This window comes from Mandrillus leucophaeus, unplaced genomic scaffold, assembly GCF_000951045.1.
Source record: "Mandrillus leucophaeus isolate KB7577 unplaced genomic scaffold, Mleu.le_1.0 Scaffold594, whole genome shotgun sequence".
Taxonomy (NCBI): Eukaryota; Metazoa; Chordata; class Mammalia; order Primates; family Cercopithecidae; genus Mandrillus; species Mandrillus leucophaeus.
This window is the reverse complement of record NW_012106408.1, coordinates 1035476-1051510: the sequence shown is the minus strand read 5'-3', so window position 1 is coordinate 1051510 and position 16035 is coordinate 1035476. Positions and strand designations below refer to the sequence as shown.

The 16035-nt window shown below is 34.1% G+C and overlaps 1 protein-coding gene across 1 annotated transcript in view; it reads left to right on the top strand.

Moving 5' to 3' along the window:
* Positions 1-16035, top strand: part of UGT8 (UDP glycosyltransferase 8) — a 109133-nt gene that overhangs the window by 25936 nt on the left and 67162 nt on the right. Inside the window, exon 2 of the mRNA XM_011999458.1 lies at positions 8881-9704. Within this exon, the coding sequence (XP_011854848.1) occupies positions 8883-9704 (822 nt within the window). The 5' untranslated portion in view covers positions 8881-8882. The remainder of the gene's footprint in view (positions 1-8880; positions 9705-16035) is intronic.

Genomic DNA, 16035 nt, shown 5'->3' with positions numbered 1-16035 from the left:
ACGCCATTCTCCTGCCTCAGCCTCCCGAGTAGCTGGGTCTACAGGCGCCCGCCACCTCGCCCAGCTAGTTTTTTGTATTTTTTAGTAGAGACGGGGTTTCACTGTGTTAGCCAGGATGGTCTCGCTCTCCTGACCTCGTGATCCGCCGGTCTCGGCCTTCCAAAAGTGCTGGGATTACAGGCTTGAGCCACCGCACCTGGCCTCACCAACTTCTTAAGACTACACTGTGCCTTTGCAAGAGTTGAGTATTATCACTAAAAATAACATCCTTGCCGGTTTTATAAGAGACAAGTCTAATTTGTTCATTTGTTCAATCATTCCACTGTAACCCTGTCAATGCCTGATACCACTTCTCAGAACTAGTGTGTATTTATTTTCTTTTATATTCTTCACTCAAATTTGCAATGGAGCTTTGGGAGAAAAGGAAAGGAAACACGTTTTTTAATCTGCCGTTTTAAACTGGAAACCTCTGACTGCTCCAGATGTTCTAAACATTCCATAAATATTAATGAGTATGCAATTAAAACTATTATTTGTAAAAGCGATTGTTTTCTTTGCTTTATTCTTATTTTTTTTCTCTTTCCAGATAATCCTTTAAAACTAAACATTTTTAATGGATTTATCTAAAAAACTTTTAACACTATGCTATTCAATTTACTTTAAGGAAAGTTTAAGGTAAAACATGTAGTGATTTTATGTTTCAAATATAAAGCAAATTTTTAACACTGTCGAATAAGTTATTCTTTCCTCACCTATTTGTGGTACTTCCTTCATCATATATTATGTTTATATTTATTCAGGGAATTCCAATAGGCTTCCTACACTGATCCATTGATTTCATGTAGAATTTTTGGACTAGTTCCAGTTTTTAATTACTGGATTTTAAAAATATGTTTTAAGATTTATATGAATATTCCCAATCATTACTGTTCCTTTTTAAAAAATGTATTCTCTTGTTTTTATATTTTTCCAATGAACATAGGTATAATTTTGATTAAATTCCGAACAAAACACAACAAATCATCCAGTGGGATCTGAAAGAAACCCATCAGTCTATTTATAACATGGGAAAGATGAACTATTTTAGAATATTTTCTTTCATGAAAACAAAAGTGTTTCTATACATTTAGAAAATATTCCTGTGTATCTATCTTCAGGGGAAGTCTGGCCATGTTATAGCCAACAAATAGTCTATATTAGTAATGTAAAAGGTATGTTGTACCCTTTATTGTTATTGTGAATGAGTTATTTTTTATCATATGTTACTTTAAAATAGTATTTTTATTTCAGTAAGAGTAACACATGCCCACTGTGAATTCCTTTGTGAATACATAGAAGGAAAAAGTTAAAGCCCTTGTAATTCACACTATCCAGAGAAAAATCATACTATTTTGGCAAGTACCATTCCCATATATGTACACATGTATATATTTTGCAAAGTGCTACATGATATGTATACTGTTTAGTATCCTAATTTTCAGTCAACATTAAATCTTGAATATGTTATGCCGTATTCTTTTTATAAGATTATTTTAGTGGCTGCATTATATGAATGAATGACAATCTATTTAATCAATCCCAGTTGTTGAGAATTTAACATATCTTCAAGATTTGCAGATGGTAATAATCCTTTCCTGCACTAAATGAATTCAGGAGAATACTTAAGGAAGTTAAGTATCTATTATGTATGTTGCAGGTTGTATTTCTAGGATATCATTTGTCATTTTATTTGTTTATGGTGCATTTGATATGTCTTCGTATTTTATTTGTATTGCTTAGTTTTCTTTCTATTGAATATTTTTCAGGTTGCTTTAATATAAATAATGTAGGCTGCTATAATAACATAATTATATTAAAATATAAGATAATTATATTACCTTTTCTAATTATAATAAATTATGTAATGAAAATAAGATACTTATATAATTATATAAAACTCCAAGATAAATATTATGGGCTGCTTGCATGAAAGCCTTTTAAAACAATTAATTAACTTTAATTTTAGAGCAGTTTTTGGTTCATAGAAAAATTGAGTAGAAAATACAGAGATTTCCCAAGTACTCCCTTTTTTCACATGCACAAACTCCTGCAATATGGATATTCTGCACTGGAGTGGTACATTTATTACAGTCAATGAACCTACACTGACCCATTGTTATCATCCAAAGTCCATAGTTTATATTAGGGTCCGTTCTTGGTGTTGTACATTTAACGGGGTTGGATGCATGTATAATGACATATATCCACCGTTATAGTATCATACATAGCAGTTTCACTGCCCTAAAAAATCCTCTGTGCTTTTCTGTGTGTCTCTCCCTTACCCGCTAACCCTTGGCAACCACTAATCTTGTTGTGAGCTCTATATTTTTGCCTTTTCCAGAATGTCTTCATAGTTGGAATCATATATTAGGTTGGTGTAAAATTATATATTAGATTGGGCAAAAAGCATTAAAAGTAATGGCAAAAACTACAATTACTTTTGTGCCAACATAATAGTATGTAGCTATTTCGGATTGACTTCTTTTACTTAGTAATATGCATTTAAGGTTCCTCCATGTCTTTTCATGGCTTAATAGTCCATTTCATTTTTTAGCGCTAAATATAATCTATTGTCTGATATACCAGTTTATTAATTCATTCACCTACTTGGTTGTTTCAAAGTTTTGTCAATTTGGTAATGCTGCTATAAATATCTGTGTGCAGGTTTTAATGTGGACATTTTTTATCTTCTTTGGGTAAATACCGAGGAGCATGATTGTAGGAGTGTGATAAGAATATGTTTAGTTTTGTATGACAACCACACTGTCTTCCAAAGTGGCTGTACCATTTTGCATTTCCACTAACAATGAATGAGAGTTCCTGTTGCTCCACATCCTTGTCAGCAATATGTCAGCTTTCTGGATTTTGACCATTTTAATGGTGTATAATGGTATTTCATAGTTGTAATTTGCATTTCTTTAATGAGATATGTTGTAGGGCATATCCTTATTTGCCACCTGTCTACATTTTGTGGTGTGGTGTCAGTGAAGGCCTGTGATCCATTTTTTAAAAATTGGGTTTTTTAAATAATTGTTGAGTTTTAAGAGCTCTTCGTGTGTTTTGGATAACACTCCTTTATCAGACATACCTTTTTCCAAATAACTTCTCCTAATCTGTGGCTTGTCTTCTCCTTCTCTTGATGTCCCTACATTTTTAATGTATTCAAGTCTGTCAGTGTCTACATTTAGATTGTTGTTTGAGATTTTGATTTAGAAAACTCTTCCCTGCTTAAGTACTACACATTTTCACTAACTTTTCAATTATTTTGTAGATTTATTTATTTATTTTATTTAACTCTTGAACTGGTCTGAAATTTGTTTTGTTTCATGGTTTGAAATAAGTTCCTAACTTCTTTTCAAAGTTTTAAAAAGTGAGCAATCCAGTTATTGGAATGATTTGCTCATTCTCCACTGATTTGAAATGTCAATGTTTACTGTAATATATATTCATGTACAATACATACTATATGCAAACATCACAAACATATGTACATATTTGGGGCCTTCTTTTTGGCATTGGTCCAACTTTCTTCTTCTACCATCACTAGATTATTTTGATTTAACCTTATTTTAATGTAACATTGTAGTATATTTTAGTAACTGAAAATGCAAGCCTACTGATTATTCCTCAGTTTCCCATGTTTTCTTGCTTGTTTACAATTTCATTTTTCAGATAGACTTGAAAATCATTTTGTTACCTTTGAAGGGATTTGTTACTAGGAGTTCATGATAGTTTTAGGTCTGTACTATATTTGAGAACATTTTATGTCTATATTATACACAGTTCTTAGTCATGTTTTCTTTGGTTTCTCAGAAGTTTTATAATTCTTACATAGTAAGTTACTGAACAAGTTCAAAATAACGAATGATTAAATAATGAGTATAATATCGATTCCCTTTAACATTCTTTGTATTTCCTTCTGAACAAACGTGTAAACTTTAGATGCAGAAAACAGTTACACTGTTGATGAAATTCAACATTTATTTCTGTATTTTAAAGAGTTCTTGGTCATCATTTTGAAAATATTTGTTAAAACTAGCTAAAGACGACAGACTGGATAGCTTTTCTAATAATTTTCATCAATAGGAAAAAAGAAATACGTCTCATTCTTCAATACTTTAAAATGGCTTTTTCCAGTGTGCTCCTTCTTTGCAATCAATATTTTTCTGCATTCTTTAAAAGACAAGAGAATTTGATTATAAAAGAAATGGGCTGACTAGGCATGATTTTTTTGGTCTTGAAAGCTTAAAATGTAAAATTGGCAAAAAAATTTTTACCTTTTATAATACTTGAAAAATAAGTACCTCTTTGCTCTACAAGTAGAATGAATAGGGGAAGAGTTTAAGCCCGTTTGTTTAAATATTATTGCAAAGAGCTCTATTTGTAGAAGCAAATTATAGGCAGATTACCAGGTTCTTATAAATACAACTTGTACATGGACATTCTGCAAACCCAGCTGTCACGTTTTTCTTGCAACTCCTTTTGCAAAAGCAGACTAAAATGTTTTAAAATATGAAAAATCTTTTTTTCAAAGCAAGAAAATAATTTACTGCTCTCTTACATAATGTATTTATAAAGTTTTTCCAGATAAACTAATCAAATAAATTAGAACAATGTGACAACATTACAGATTTAATTTGTTAGCTGCATTCCTTCTGATGTTACCACGAGAGAATGTTACTGATGATTCAGGGCTATTTCTGAAGTCTGTATGTTGGTGCTATCCCCAGTGATGGTGGACTTATCTTTGCCTTACCTGATCACAAATTATGTTGGGGAAAATAAAGATTTAATATTTCTTTCGACAGAAAAAGAATTTGGTTTAGCTCGTTTAAGAGCGATGAGAAAATGATGGAATGTTGACTGTGTTTGGCACACAGGACACGGACCTTCATGGAAGTCCTTGCTCTGCATGGCATCTGTCAGCTTTTCATCTTTCATTCTTCTTCTTCACTTTTGCTGCTGAGCCTAGCTGTACAAACTTGCACTTTCATTTGCTAATATAAATTCAATTTTATTTTACCATTTTAGAGACTACTAATGATTAAATGTAGAAGGAGAGGGTGCACATGTTTTTATGTGAAGTGTTAAAAAAGATAAATTTATACCACTGTAATGTGCAACTTTTATGAAAAGAGAAATTGGTTAAACTGCTAGGTTGAATGAGAGACTTCATCTATTGGACTATTTTTTTTAATCCAGGCATATGGTCTTTAGTAACAGCTTGTAATATGTTAAAACATTAATTTGGGGGTTTTCCGTATTTTCAGTTGCCCATGTACACAGTCATTATATTAAAAAAGAAATCTGTTCAACAACAACAACAACAACAACAAAACCACATTAAAATACCGATAAATACTTCCTTAATTTTTTTATAGTCTCAAACCAAATAGAACATTCAGATTCTTAAGTTAATTGAAATCAACAGCTAAAATTTTTATATTTAAGAAATGGATATAGAAGGTCTTTTTATTTTGGTAATATTTTTCAAATGGCTATATAGTATGTACTTTTGTTTATTTTCTTTATTTTCTCTCTCTTTCCAATAGAATGCAAGCTTCATAAAAATAAAGATTTCTGTCGTTTGGGGTATTATTTTTGAATAACTCCCAGTGTCTTTCTGAAAAATAAATAGATTAACATATAAATACTTATTTCTGGTGATCAAAGCTGTTGGGGGAGGCGTATGTGGTAACTGGGAATCTTGACCTTTCTTACTAGTTTGCCTTGTTAATTCTTTAGAGTTTCCTGTGAAGAAAATCTTTTAATACTCAGTAAGTCTTGTTTCCTGATTTCTTATCTTTACACCTCCTTTATTTCTTATTACATTGAGAAGTATGTTAAATAATAAAAATAATATGGGAAATTTTCAGTTATCACTAGCCTTCAGGTTTGACAAGCATTGGTAAGAGTAGATTCATGCTTTAGTTGATTGCTTGGCTGTTACTACACTTAAAATCTCATTCAACCTTTAAAGTCTCATTCAACCCTGTCCTGGTGTTATTACGCAAAAACTATAGACATAGCGTTTTTTAACCTTCTATTAAAAAATCCATATTGTTGGCATTTTAAATGTCAAGTGCTACCATAAGTCATATATTGAAAATGATGGGTCATAATTAAACTGTAAACATTTTTGTGTGGCATCAGGTACTTCAGTACCAATGTGTGAATCAATGAATGCTTATTTGGTTATTTTGATGAACAGATATTGTAAGTGCTTATATTTTGGTAAGAAATTATGGTACGGTATCCTACCTTGTAAGTGAAACCCCTAACTGTAAAGGTTTTAAAAGCAAAATATTAAAATTAGGATATGATACAATAATTATGTCAGAAAATCATGTTTTCAGTAGACATAGTCAAGTAATTATAGACTAGCAGGAATCTCAGTGTTTGTTGCTAGTTGTGTTAGTCATTCTGTACAGTGGTATTTATGAGATTAAAGTGTTGTTTAATTTTGTGTTTTAACAGTAGAATGTCATGCTTGTGTAAATGATAGCTCTCTCTTGGTAATCAGTATTGTTAAATGAAGATGTATGAAAAACTAGTAGGTATGATTTTTAGATGGTATTTTGTCACATGAGTATTCGTATTTCTGAACAGTAACTTTTAGAATCTGTATACTTTAAAACTTTATTCTAGTATGGTAGCCACTAGCAACATATAGCAAAACTACATAATATTTGTTTCAGTTCCTCAGTCATACCAGTCACATTTTCAACTGTTCAGTAGCCACACATGGATAGGGGATACTATAGTGGACAGTGAGGACATAGAACATATTTGACATTACAGAAATTTCTCTTTGACAGTGCTATTCTAAAATATAAGCAGTTGTTCATTAAAAAATTATGCATTTTCTTTTTACTTTTTAGTAATTACTGAAATAAAATATTAAAAAGGAAGAATTAAACAAAAACACAGTGAAAGGATTTGTTCTCTATGATCATTTTTGTTTTAAGTTACTTATGATAGATTAAGTAGTTTTAAGTGTAGCTGAACAGAGTATGCCTGTGGTCTGCTCAGCTAGATCCAGAACCCAGTGGGGAGAGCAGTTTTCTACCATTGTTCTGTCATCAAGTAGTCTCCTCTCCAATATGCAAGAAGTGACAGCAGTGGGCAGTAGCTGCTGGAACACCTACCTTTATTGGCATTAGTCTCATCCCTGGAGGTGATAATATTTCCTTGTAAAATCTCTCATTTTTGCTTCTTCAGATTTTTGAGAAGGCAACTTTGGAGAGATACATAGGTGAGGCAGTACAGTAGAATAAAGATTTGGAAGGTTTTTCTAAGATAGGCCCCTTAATTTTCTTTCTTTACTGATCTTGTAATTGTAGAGTAAACTTACTATAGAATCAGTATCTTCTCCAAAATTAATTATTTTTAAGCCCTTATAATAATGTAAGTGACATTTATATTATATGTTTGTAATATGCATTACTTTTACTTATTCTTAATGGTATAATTTCAACTTTCAAATAGTTTGAAACTTTCCTTAGAGTAGGAGAGGGAAAAAACATCTGGATATATATGTATTTTAGAGTTCACACTTGTTATTGGAAGAATCCATTAGTTGCCTGCTATTGGTTTCTTTAGGTTGCTTGCAGTGTTTGAATGTTGAGAAGGTATAGTTGTTAAAATTGCATTTAGATGGTAGGAATTATACAAATAGGAGGGTTAATGTATTTTAAGGGGTAAAAATAGATATCAGTTTGGTGATGTGTGTATAAATCTAATTTGAGTTTTTTGAAATGTGTCCAGTTGGCTTGAGTGATTGTTTAGATCTATTTGGGGGTCTAATTTAGAGTCTAAGAATTAATTATATTGAATAGGTTAGTGGGTGTATTTGCACACTCTATGGTCCCCATGTATAGTATATTTATCTCTAAAAACAATAGAAGACAACTTTATTACACATATCTATTAACATGAAAAAGTAGGAGAAGTACCAGCCCTCAAGTGTACAGGCATCATCTGACTTGACATTTGCACCTGAGTTAAAGGTACAACATAGCAAGTGTGATCTGAGAGATAATCATTCATCAGTCCTTTTTAAATAAGTATTTACTGAGATCTATTAACCCTCTTGAGTTTTTCTATTATAAGTTTCTCTTTTACATAATGCCCTGAAATGTATCAGCAAATTGACCTAGATTACATAAATAGAGATTGCTAGGATACATAAATATAGATTGCTACCTAAATACTTATGGTATTTAGGTAAAGGGAAAATATATGTTAAAGATCATTTTTTTTTCTGGAAAAAAGTCTTTTCTGCAGAATCACCAAACTACCATTCAAAATAATTATTTTCTAAAACAATCTTTCTTTGGTATGCTTTAATTATAACTGCAAATGTAACTGTTTAATTAAAATGATTTAAATAAGAGGCACATGCTCATATACCTGGAAATTAAAAAGGTCAGCTCTTCTTCCTGGGATTAACAATGACATTCAGTTAGAAGATGAACAGATGTTCCATAGATATTTCATAGATCTCCTTCCAAAAAGATATATTATGTGTTATTCAACCTTATCAAAATGTTATTTCAAATGTTTGAAAATAGTTAACTAATGCAGTTTTCTTCCCAAATAGATCCATTTTTAATATATTTCAGTTTATGTCAACTTTGCTTTCAATTCTATACTTAAACATAATTGATCTTTCAAAAATAAGGCGGTAATTAGAACAATTGTCAGGATAATTTTTAATAGTGAATTTTTTTAGACAAAGTATTAGATCAGATGTTTTTGGGGAAAAATGCTTTGTGACTGCTTGTTTTGAATGTTGAGCATTGTATTTTGTTTTAAGTTGTTTTCTGGTTGTTGTTACAGCTATGAAGTCTTACACTCCATATTTCATGCTCCTGTGGAGTGCTGTTGGGATAGTGAAGGCTGCCAAAATCATCATCGTGCCGCCAATTATGTTTGAAAGCCATATGTACATTTTCAAGACGCTAGCCTCAGCCTTGCACGAGAGAGGCCACCATACAGTGTTCCTCCTCTCTGAAGGCAGAGACATCGCCCCATCTAATCATTACAGCCTGCAGCGCTACCCAGGGATCTTTAACAGTACCACCTCAGATGCTTTCCTACAGTCCAAGATGCGGAATATTTTCTCTGGGAGATTGACAGCAATTGAACTGTTTGACATACTGGATCACTATACTAAGAACTGTGACATGATGGTTGGCAACCATGCCCTGATCCAGGGTCTGAAGAAAGAAAAGTTTGACCTGCTGCTGGTGGATCCTAATGATATGTGTGGATTTGTGATAGCTCATCTTTTAGGAGTTAAATATGCTGTATTTTCCACTGGCCTTTGGTATCCTGCTGAAGTGGGTGCTCCTGCTCCATTAGCATACGTCCCAGAGTTTAACTCACTCCTCACAGACCGCATGAACTTGCTGCAAAGGATGAAAAATACCGGTGTTTACCTCATTTCCAGATTAGGGGTCAGCTTTTTGGTTCTTCCCAAATACGAAAGGATAATGCAGAAGTACAACCTGCTGCCGGAGAAGTCCATGTATGATTTGGTTCATGGGTCCAGCCTGTGGATGCTGTGTACTGATGTAGCACTGGAATTCCCAAGACCTACTCTGCCTAATGTTGTTTATGTAGGAGGAATCCTAACCAAACCGGCCAGCCCACTACCAGAAGTAGGTTTGCTGAATTCCTTGGTAATTCTTTTTTAATGTAAAAGTAAATTTTGACTTTTGGAAGTGATACGGTTTGTTGTTGTATATATACAGTACTCTAAAAGGTGATTAGGACATGGGGCCTCCAAAGTCCCTTTATTTGGGTCCACCACTTTCCTGGGAAACATTTCTGCTTTGAATGAGCATTTCTGTAATACTGAAGAGACCGCTCTGCCATATAGTCAATAGACTGGCTGGGAAGTAGTTTTCTGATTAAGTAATAATTATAGTATGTGAGAAGAATATAGTGAATTGGTTAGTTTTAATGAGTATAAGTGATTTTTACCTTTAATTACACACAAAATCCCCTCGGTTCTACCCCAAATAGCACAATTACAGGTATATATGTTTAGCTTCGGTTTAGTGAACTCAAGTAAATATAAAACAAGTGAATAGAGGTTCTTCTCTGCTAGGTTATTACCACTAGTTTATGTCCAGTAATGAAAGTGAGGTGGTAACTTCCATCAAAGTAGGGAGTCGGTTAACTTAAGCTAGTAAGTACATGTAATGGTTTTGAGGAAAGCATGCTCTATTGCAATTTCATTTTAATGATGGAATCAATGGAACTTTAAGAAACTCTGTTCTCTATGTCAAACTTAAATTCTTTTTATTGGTTGAGCCATCAGTAAATCCCTTGGTATTCTGTTCACCATCCTTGTTTTTTATTAAGTATCCCACACTAGCAGAAGCCATACACATACCTATTGTTGTAGTGAGTTTTCTAACCTCAGATTGAATCTCTCAATTTAACCTCAACATCAAATTCCATTTACTAGGAAGTGTAGGGCTTGTTGCAGGACTCTCTCTATTCAAACTACTTTTAATCCTACCTCTGGAAATAGCCACTCAAAACAATTTTGCTAAATTATTGATTTCTAACTCTGGTACTACATACTAAAAGTTCTGTCAGGGCCTCGGTGAAGAGTAAATCCAGATTTTCTAATATAGATGAGGACAATCACATGACTGAATTTTGTCATGAGGCAATAAGGTGATTAGAAATATACAACCTGTAGGCTTTTCTAATATGGCCATTAGAGTTATATTTAATAAATAATATATTGATATATTTCATGTAACATGGAAACATAGAAATGGCCTGTACACCCACAACATTTCAAATATATGCAGCCACTGTAGGCTATGAGGGCACACTTGTTCTCTCTGACGTCAACTGTAAAGGATAGGGATTAATCTCAGCTTATCTTAGCCATTCATGAATTTATCCAAGCTCGTTTTGAATCCTCAAACCTTCTCTGTCAGAGTCACCTTCCTAAAGGTAGCTAACATCAGATTTTAGAAGCAGCTTCTGAAAAATTTGGTAATCAGGTGTGTCTTTTCCTTAACTGAGTCATTTAAAATGTTACACAAATCTTCCTTGTTCTCTCTAGGTCGTCATCTTTTCCCAACTAGAACACTACCCTTCTGCCAGCTCCCTTTGGTTTTCATCTGGGTGCTATCTCTCTTCTTCAGTCAGTTGATTGAAGAAGTATATGATGAAAAGGAGCCAGACATGGTGGCTCATGCCTGTAATCCCAGCACTTTGGAAGGCCAAGGCAGGAGGATCACTTGAGTCCAGGAATTTGAGACCAGCTTCAATAACATAGTGAAACCTTGTCTCTACAAAAAATAAAAATTAGCTGGGTATGGTGACACATGTCGGTAGTCCCAGCTACTCAAGAGGCAGAGGTGGGAGCATCACTTGAGTTCAGGAGGTCGAGGCTACAGTGAGCTGAGATCACACCACTAGACTCCAGCCTAGTTGTCAGAGTAAGACCCTGTAAAAAAAAGAAAAAGAATGTCCTGATTGCCTTTTCTTTCCTTCCAGTTCCTGCTGTACATTTGTCTCGAGTTGCAGCAACTTGAATGACGCAGTATAAGTATAGGAAAATATGTTTTATTTTCAATACTCTACCTTTCAAAAAGATGCATAGCATGTGGGAATTTTTTTTTTCTACCATCCAAGCATTTTTTTCTCTCGTGGATTCCTCTGCACACAGATTTCCTTACTAGTGTCACTATTTTGTTTTACATGAAAAGCATCTTTTTAGTGGTTTTTGGTGCTCGACATAAGGTATTACTCAAAATATCCTTTAATTTGCCATAATTTCTCATTTGACATTGGCTTGACTTTCTTTGTGGACTTCTTTCTTGTTTTTCCTCTGGGCTATTTGTGGTGGTTCTTTTGGAATGCGTTTTTCATTTACTAAGTTTGCTTTGTGCCATTTAGTTTGGTTGCATGCACAGACATGGCATGTGTGCATGTGTTATATATAGTATGTGGACATAGATACGTGTATTATTATTACAGGAAGTCTTTTAGGTTATCATTGTGAAGGACTGTTTTCATTTCAGAATGTTATTTATAGTTTTTGAGCAGAGAGTATTTTGAAGAATGATGTGCAGTACTCTTTCGGGTATTCCTTATTCTGGTGTGGTTTTATGTGCTTATGAACGTGTGTTCCCAGTGAGATTTTTCTACTAGATTTATTTGAAATAATAAACTGTACCTTTTCATTCTAAAAGTTATTGAGTTTCTCAAATGCCTGTATTATTTACAGGGCATTGTTGTGACAATAACACAGGAGGGCCCAAAAAGTAGCTGCATAGAACACATGATTCACATATAGCAGCTTAATTGTTAATTGCCTTGGTATCTTACACTGAGCATAGATTAGGTTTTCCAGATGTCTGTAAATGATTGGACAGTGGGACTAAATTTCACAACCTGGGATGAAAGGGTGGAGAAAATTTATAAAGGAGTTTTCATTTCAGAATGTTATTTATAGTTTTTGAGCAGAGAGTATTTTGAAGAATGATGTGCAGTACTCTTTCGGGTATTCCTTATTCTGGTGTGGTTTTATGTGCTTATGAACGTGTGTTCCCAGTGAGATTTTTCTACTAGATTTATTTGAAATAATAAACTGTACCTTTTCATTCTAAAAGTTATTGAGTTTCTCAAATGCCTGCATTATTTACAGGGCATTGTTGTGACAATAACACAGGAGGGCCCAAAAGGAGTCGGTTAACTTAAGCTAGTAAGTACATGTAATGGTTTTGAGGAAAGCATGCTCTATTGCAATTTCATTTTAATGATGGAATCAATGGAACTTTAAGAAACTCTGTTCTCTATGTCAAACTTAAATTCTTTTTATTGGTTGAGCCATCAGTAAATCCCTTGGTATTCTGTTCACCATCCTTGTTTTTTATTAAGTATCCCACACTAGCAGAAGCCATACACATACCTATTGTTGTAGTGAGTTTTCTAACCTCAGATTGAATCTCTCAATTTAACCTCAACATCAAATCCCATTTACTAGGAAGTGTAGGGCTTGTTGCAGGACTCTCTCTATTCAAACTACTTTTAATCCTACCTCTGGAAATAGCCACTCAAAACAATTTTGCTAAATTATTGATTTCTAACTCTGGTACTACATACTAAAAGTTCTGTCAGGGCCTCGGTGAAGAGTAAATCCAGATTTTCTAATATAGATGAGGACAATCACATGACTGAATTTTGTCATGAGGCAATAAGGTGATTAGAAATATACAACCTGTAGGCTTTTCTAATATGGCCATTAGAGTTATATTTAATAAATAATATATTGATATATTTCATGTAACATGGAAACATAGAAATGGCCTGTACACCCACAACATTTCAAATATATGCAGCCACTGTAGGCTATGAGGGCACACTTGTTCTCTCTGACGTCAACTGTAAAGGATAGGGATTAATCTCAGCTTATCTTAGCCATTCATGAATTTATCCAAGCTCGTTTTGAATCCTCAAACCTTCTCTGTCAGAGTCACCTTCCTAAAGGTAGCTAACATCAGATTTTAGAAGCAGCTTCTGAAAAATTTGGTAATCAGGTGTGTCTTTTCCTTAACTGAGTCATTTAAAATGTTACACAAATCTTCCTTGTTCTCTCTAGGTCGTCATCTTTTCCCAACTAGAACACTACCCTTCTGCCAGCTCCCTTTGGTTTTCATCTGGGTGCTATCTCTCTTCTTCAGTCAGTTGATTGAAGAAGTATATGATGAAAAGGAGCCAGACATGGTGGCTCATGCCTGTAATTCCAGCACTTTGGAAGGCCAAGGCAGGAGGATCACTTGAGTCCAGGAATTTGAGACCAGCCTCAATAACATAGTGAAACCTTGTCTCTACAAAAAATAAAAATTAGCTGGGTATGGTGACACATGTCGGTAGTCCCAGCTACTCAAGAGGCAGAGGTGGGAGCATCACTTGAGTTCAGGAGGTCGAGGCTACAGTGAGCTGAGATCACACCACTAGACTCCAGCCTAGTTGTCAGAGTAAGACCCTGTAAAAAAAAGAAAAAGAATGTCCTGATTGCCTTTTCTTTCCTTCCAGTTCCTGCTGTACATTTGTCTCGAGTTGCAGCAACTTGAATGACGCAGTATAAGTATAGGAAAATATGTTTTATTTTCAATACTCTACCTTTCAAAAAGATGCATAGCATGTGGGAATTTTTTTTTTCTACCATCCAAGCATTTTTTTCTCTCGTGGATTCCTCTGCACACAGATTTCCTTACTAGTGTCACTATTTTGTTTTACATGAAAAGCATCTTTTTAGTGGTTTTTGGTGCTCGACATAAGGTATTACTCAAAATATCCTTTAATTTGCCATAATTTCTCATTTGACATTGGCTTGACTTTCTTTGTGGACTTCTTTCTTGTTTTTCCTCTGGGCTATTTGTGGTGGTTCTTTTGGAATGCGTTTTTCATTTACTAAGTTTGCTTTGTGCCATTTAGTTTGGTTGCATGCACAGACATGGCATGTGTGCATGTGTTATATATAGTATGTGGACATAGATACGTGTATTATTATTACAGGAAGTCTTTTAGGTTATCATTGTGAAGGACTGTTTTCATTTCAGAATGTTATTTATAGTTTTTGAGCAGAGAGTATTTTGAAGAATGATGTGCAGTACTCTTTCGGGTATTCCTTATTCTGGTGTGGTTTTATGTGCTTATGAACGTGTGTTCCCAGTGAGATTTTTCTACTAGATTTATTTGAAATAATAAACTGTACCTTTTCATTCTAAAAGTTATTGAGTTTCTCAAATGCCTGCATTATTTACAGGGCATTGTTGTGACAATAACACAGGAGGGCCCAAAAAGTAGCTGCATAGAACACATGATTCACATATAGCAGCTTAATTGTTAATTGCCTTGGTATCTTACACTGAGCATAGATTAGGTTTTCCAGATGTCTGTAAATGATTGGACAGTGGGACTAAATTTCACAACCTGGGATGAAAGGGTGGAGAAAATTTATAAAGGACATTTTAAATAAGCTTTCACAATGTTTGATCCTGAGGAAATCCTGTAGAGAGCAATGTTTGATCCTGAGGAAATCCTGTAGAGAGCATATAGTTTGGCTCCATTCATTTTATTTATTCTTTCCTTTAAAGTAGGTAGAATAGAGATAGTGAATAGTCCATCCATTTTTCACATAGTAGGTACAAATACTTCATCAAAGACCACACAGATAGTCTGTGGCAAAGTCAGGTGTAATGTGGGTTCTTTTGCTGTTTATTAGGTGTTTTTCCAAGGTGATTGCATCTCTTGTCACTTATTTTAGTCATTTACTTACTTATAATTTTGTATAAAACCATGCAGAGACAGCAGTTTTTTGAATCTTATTTGTTTTATATCTCTCAAAGATTGTCAGTGCTTAATACTCAAGTCAAATGAAACCATATGGACTCTTAATTATGCTTCAGAGATTTGATAAACTAAATCAGCCTAAATTCAAATGCTTTTGATTACAAAATGTTGTGTCAGTGTAGAGTGAAGAAATTGTGTGCCTTGATAGTAGAAATCATTTTAAAATGCATGTTAGAAATCTGCCTGGAAAAACAACTTATCATCTACTACCTGGCTGCCTCTAATAGGAGTCTTTAAACGATGGTGGACTAAGGGGAAGAATTCTGGGTTGGATCACATTCATATAGTGGTTTACCTACTCTATCATTGCAGGCCAGTAGAGAACATGGACAAAGATCAAAAAATAAAAATGCTTTGATCAAGAAGGAGGTCTGTAGACAGGCCCCTATTTGAATAGATTCTTTTTTTTTTTTCTTTTGAGATGGAATCTCTCGCTCTTGTCACCTAGGCTGGAGTGCAGTGGCATGATCTCGGCTCACTACAACCTCTGCCTGCCATGTTCAAGTGATTCTCCTGCCTCAGCCTCTAAGGTAGCTGGGACTACAAGCAGGTGCCACCATACCCAGCTAATTTTTCATATTTTTAGTAGAGATGGGGTTT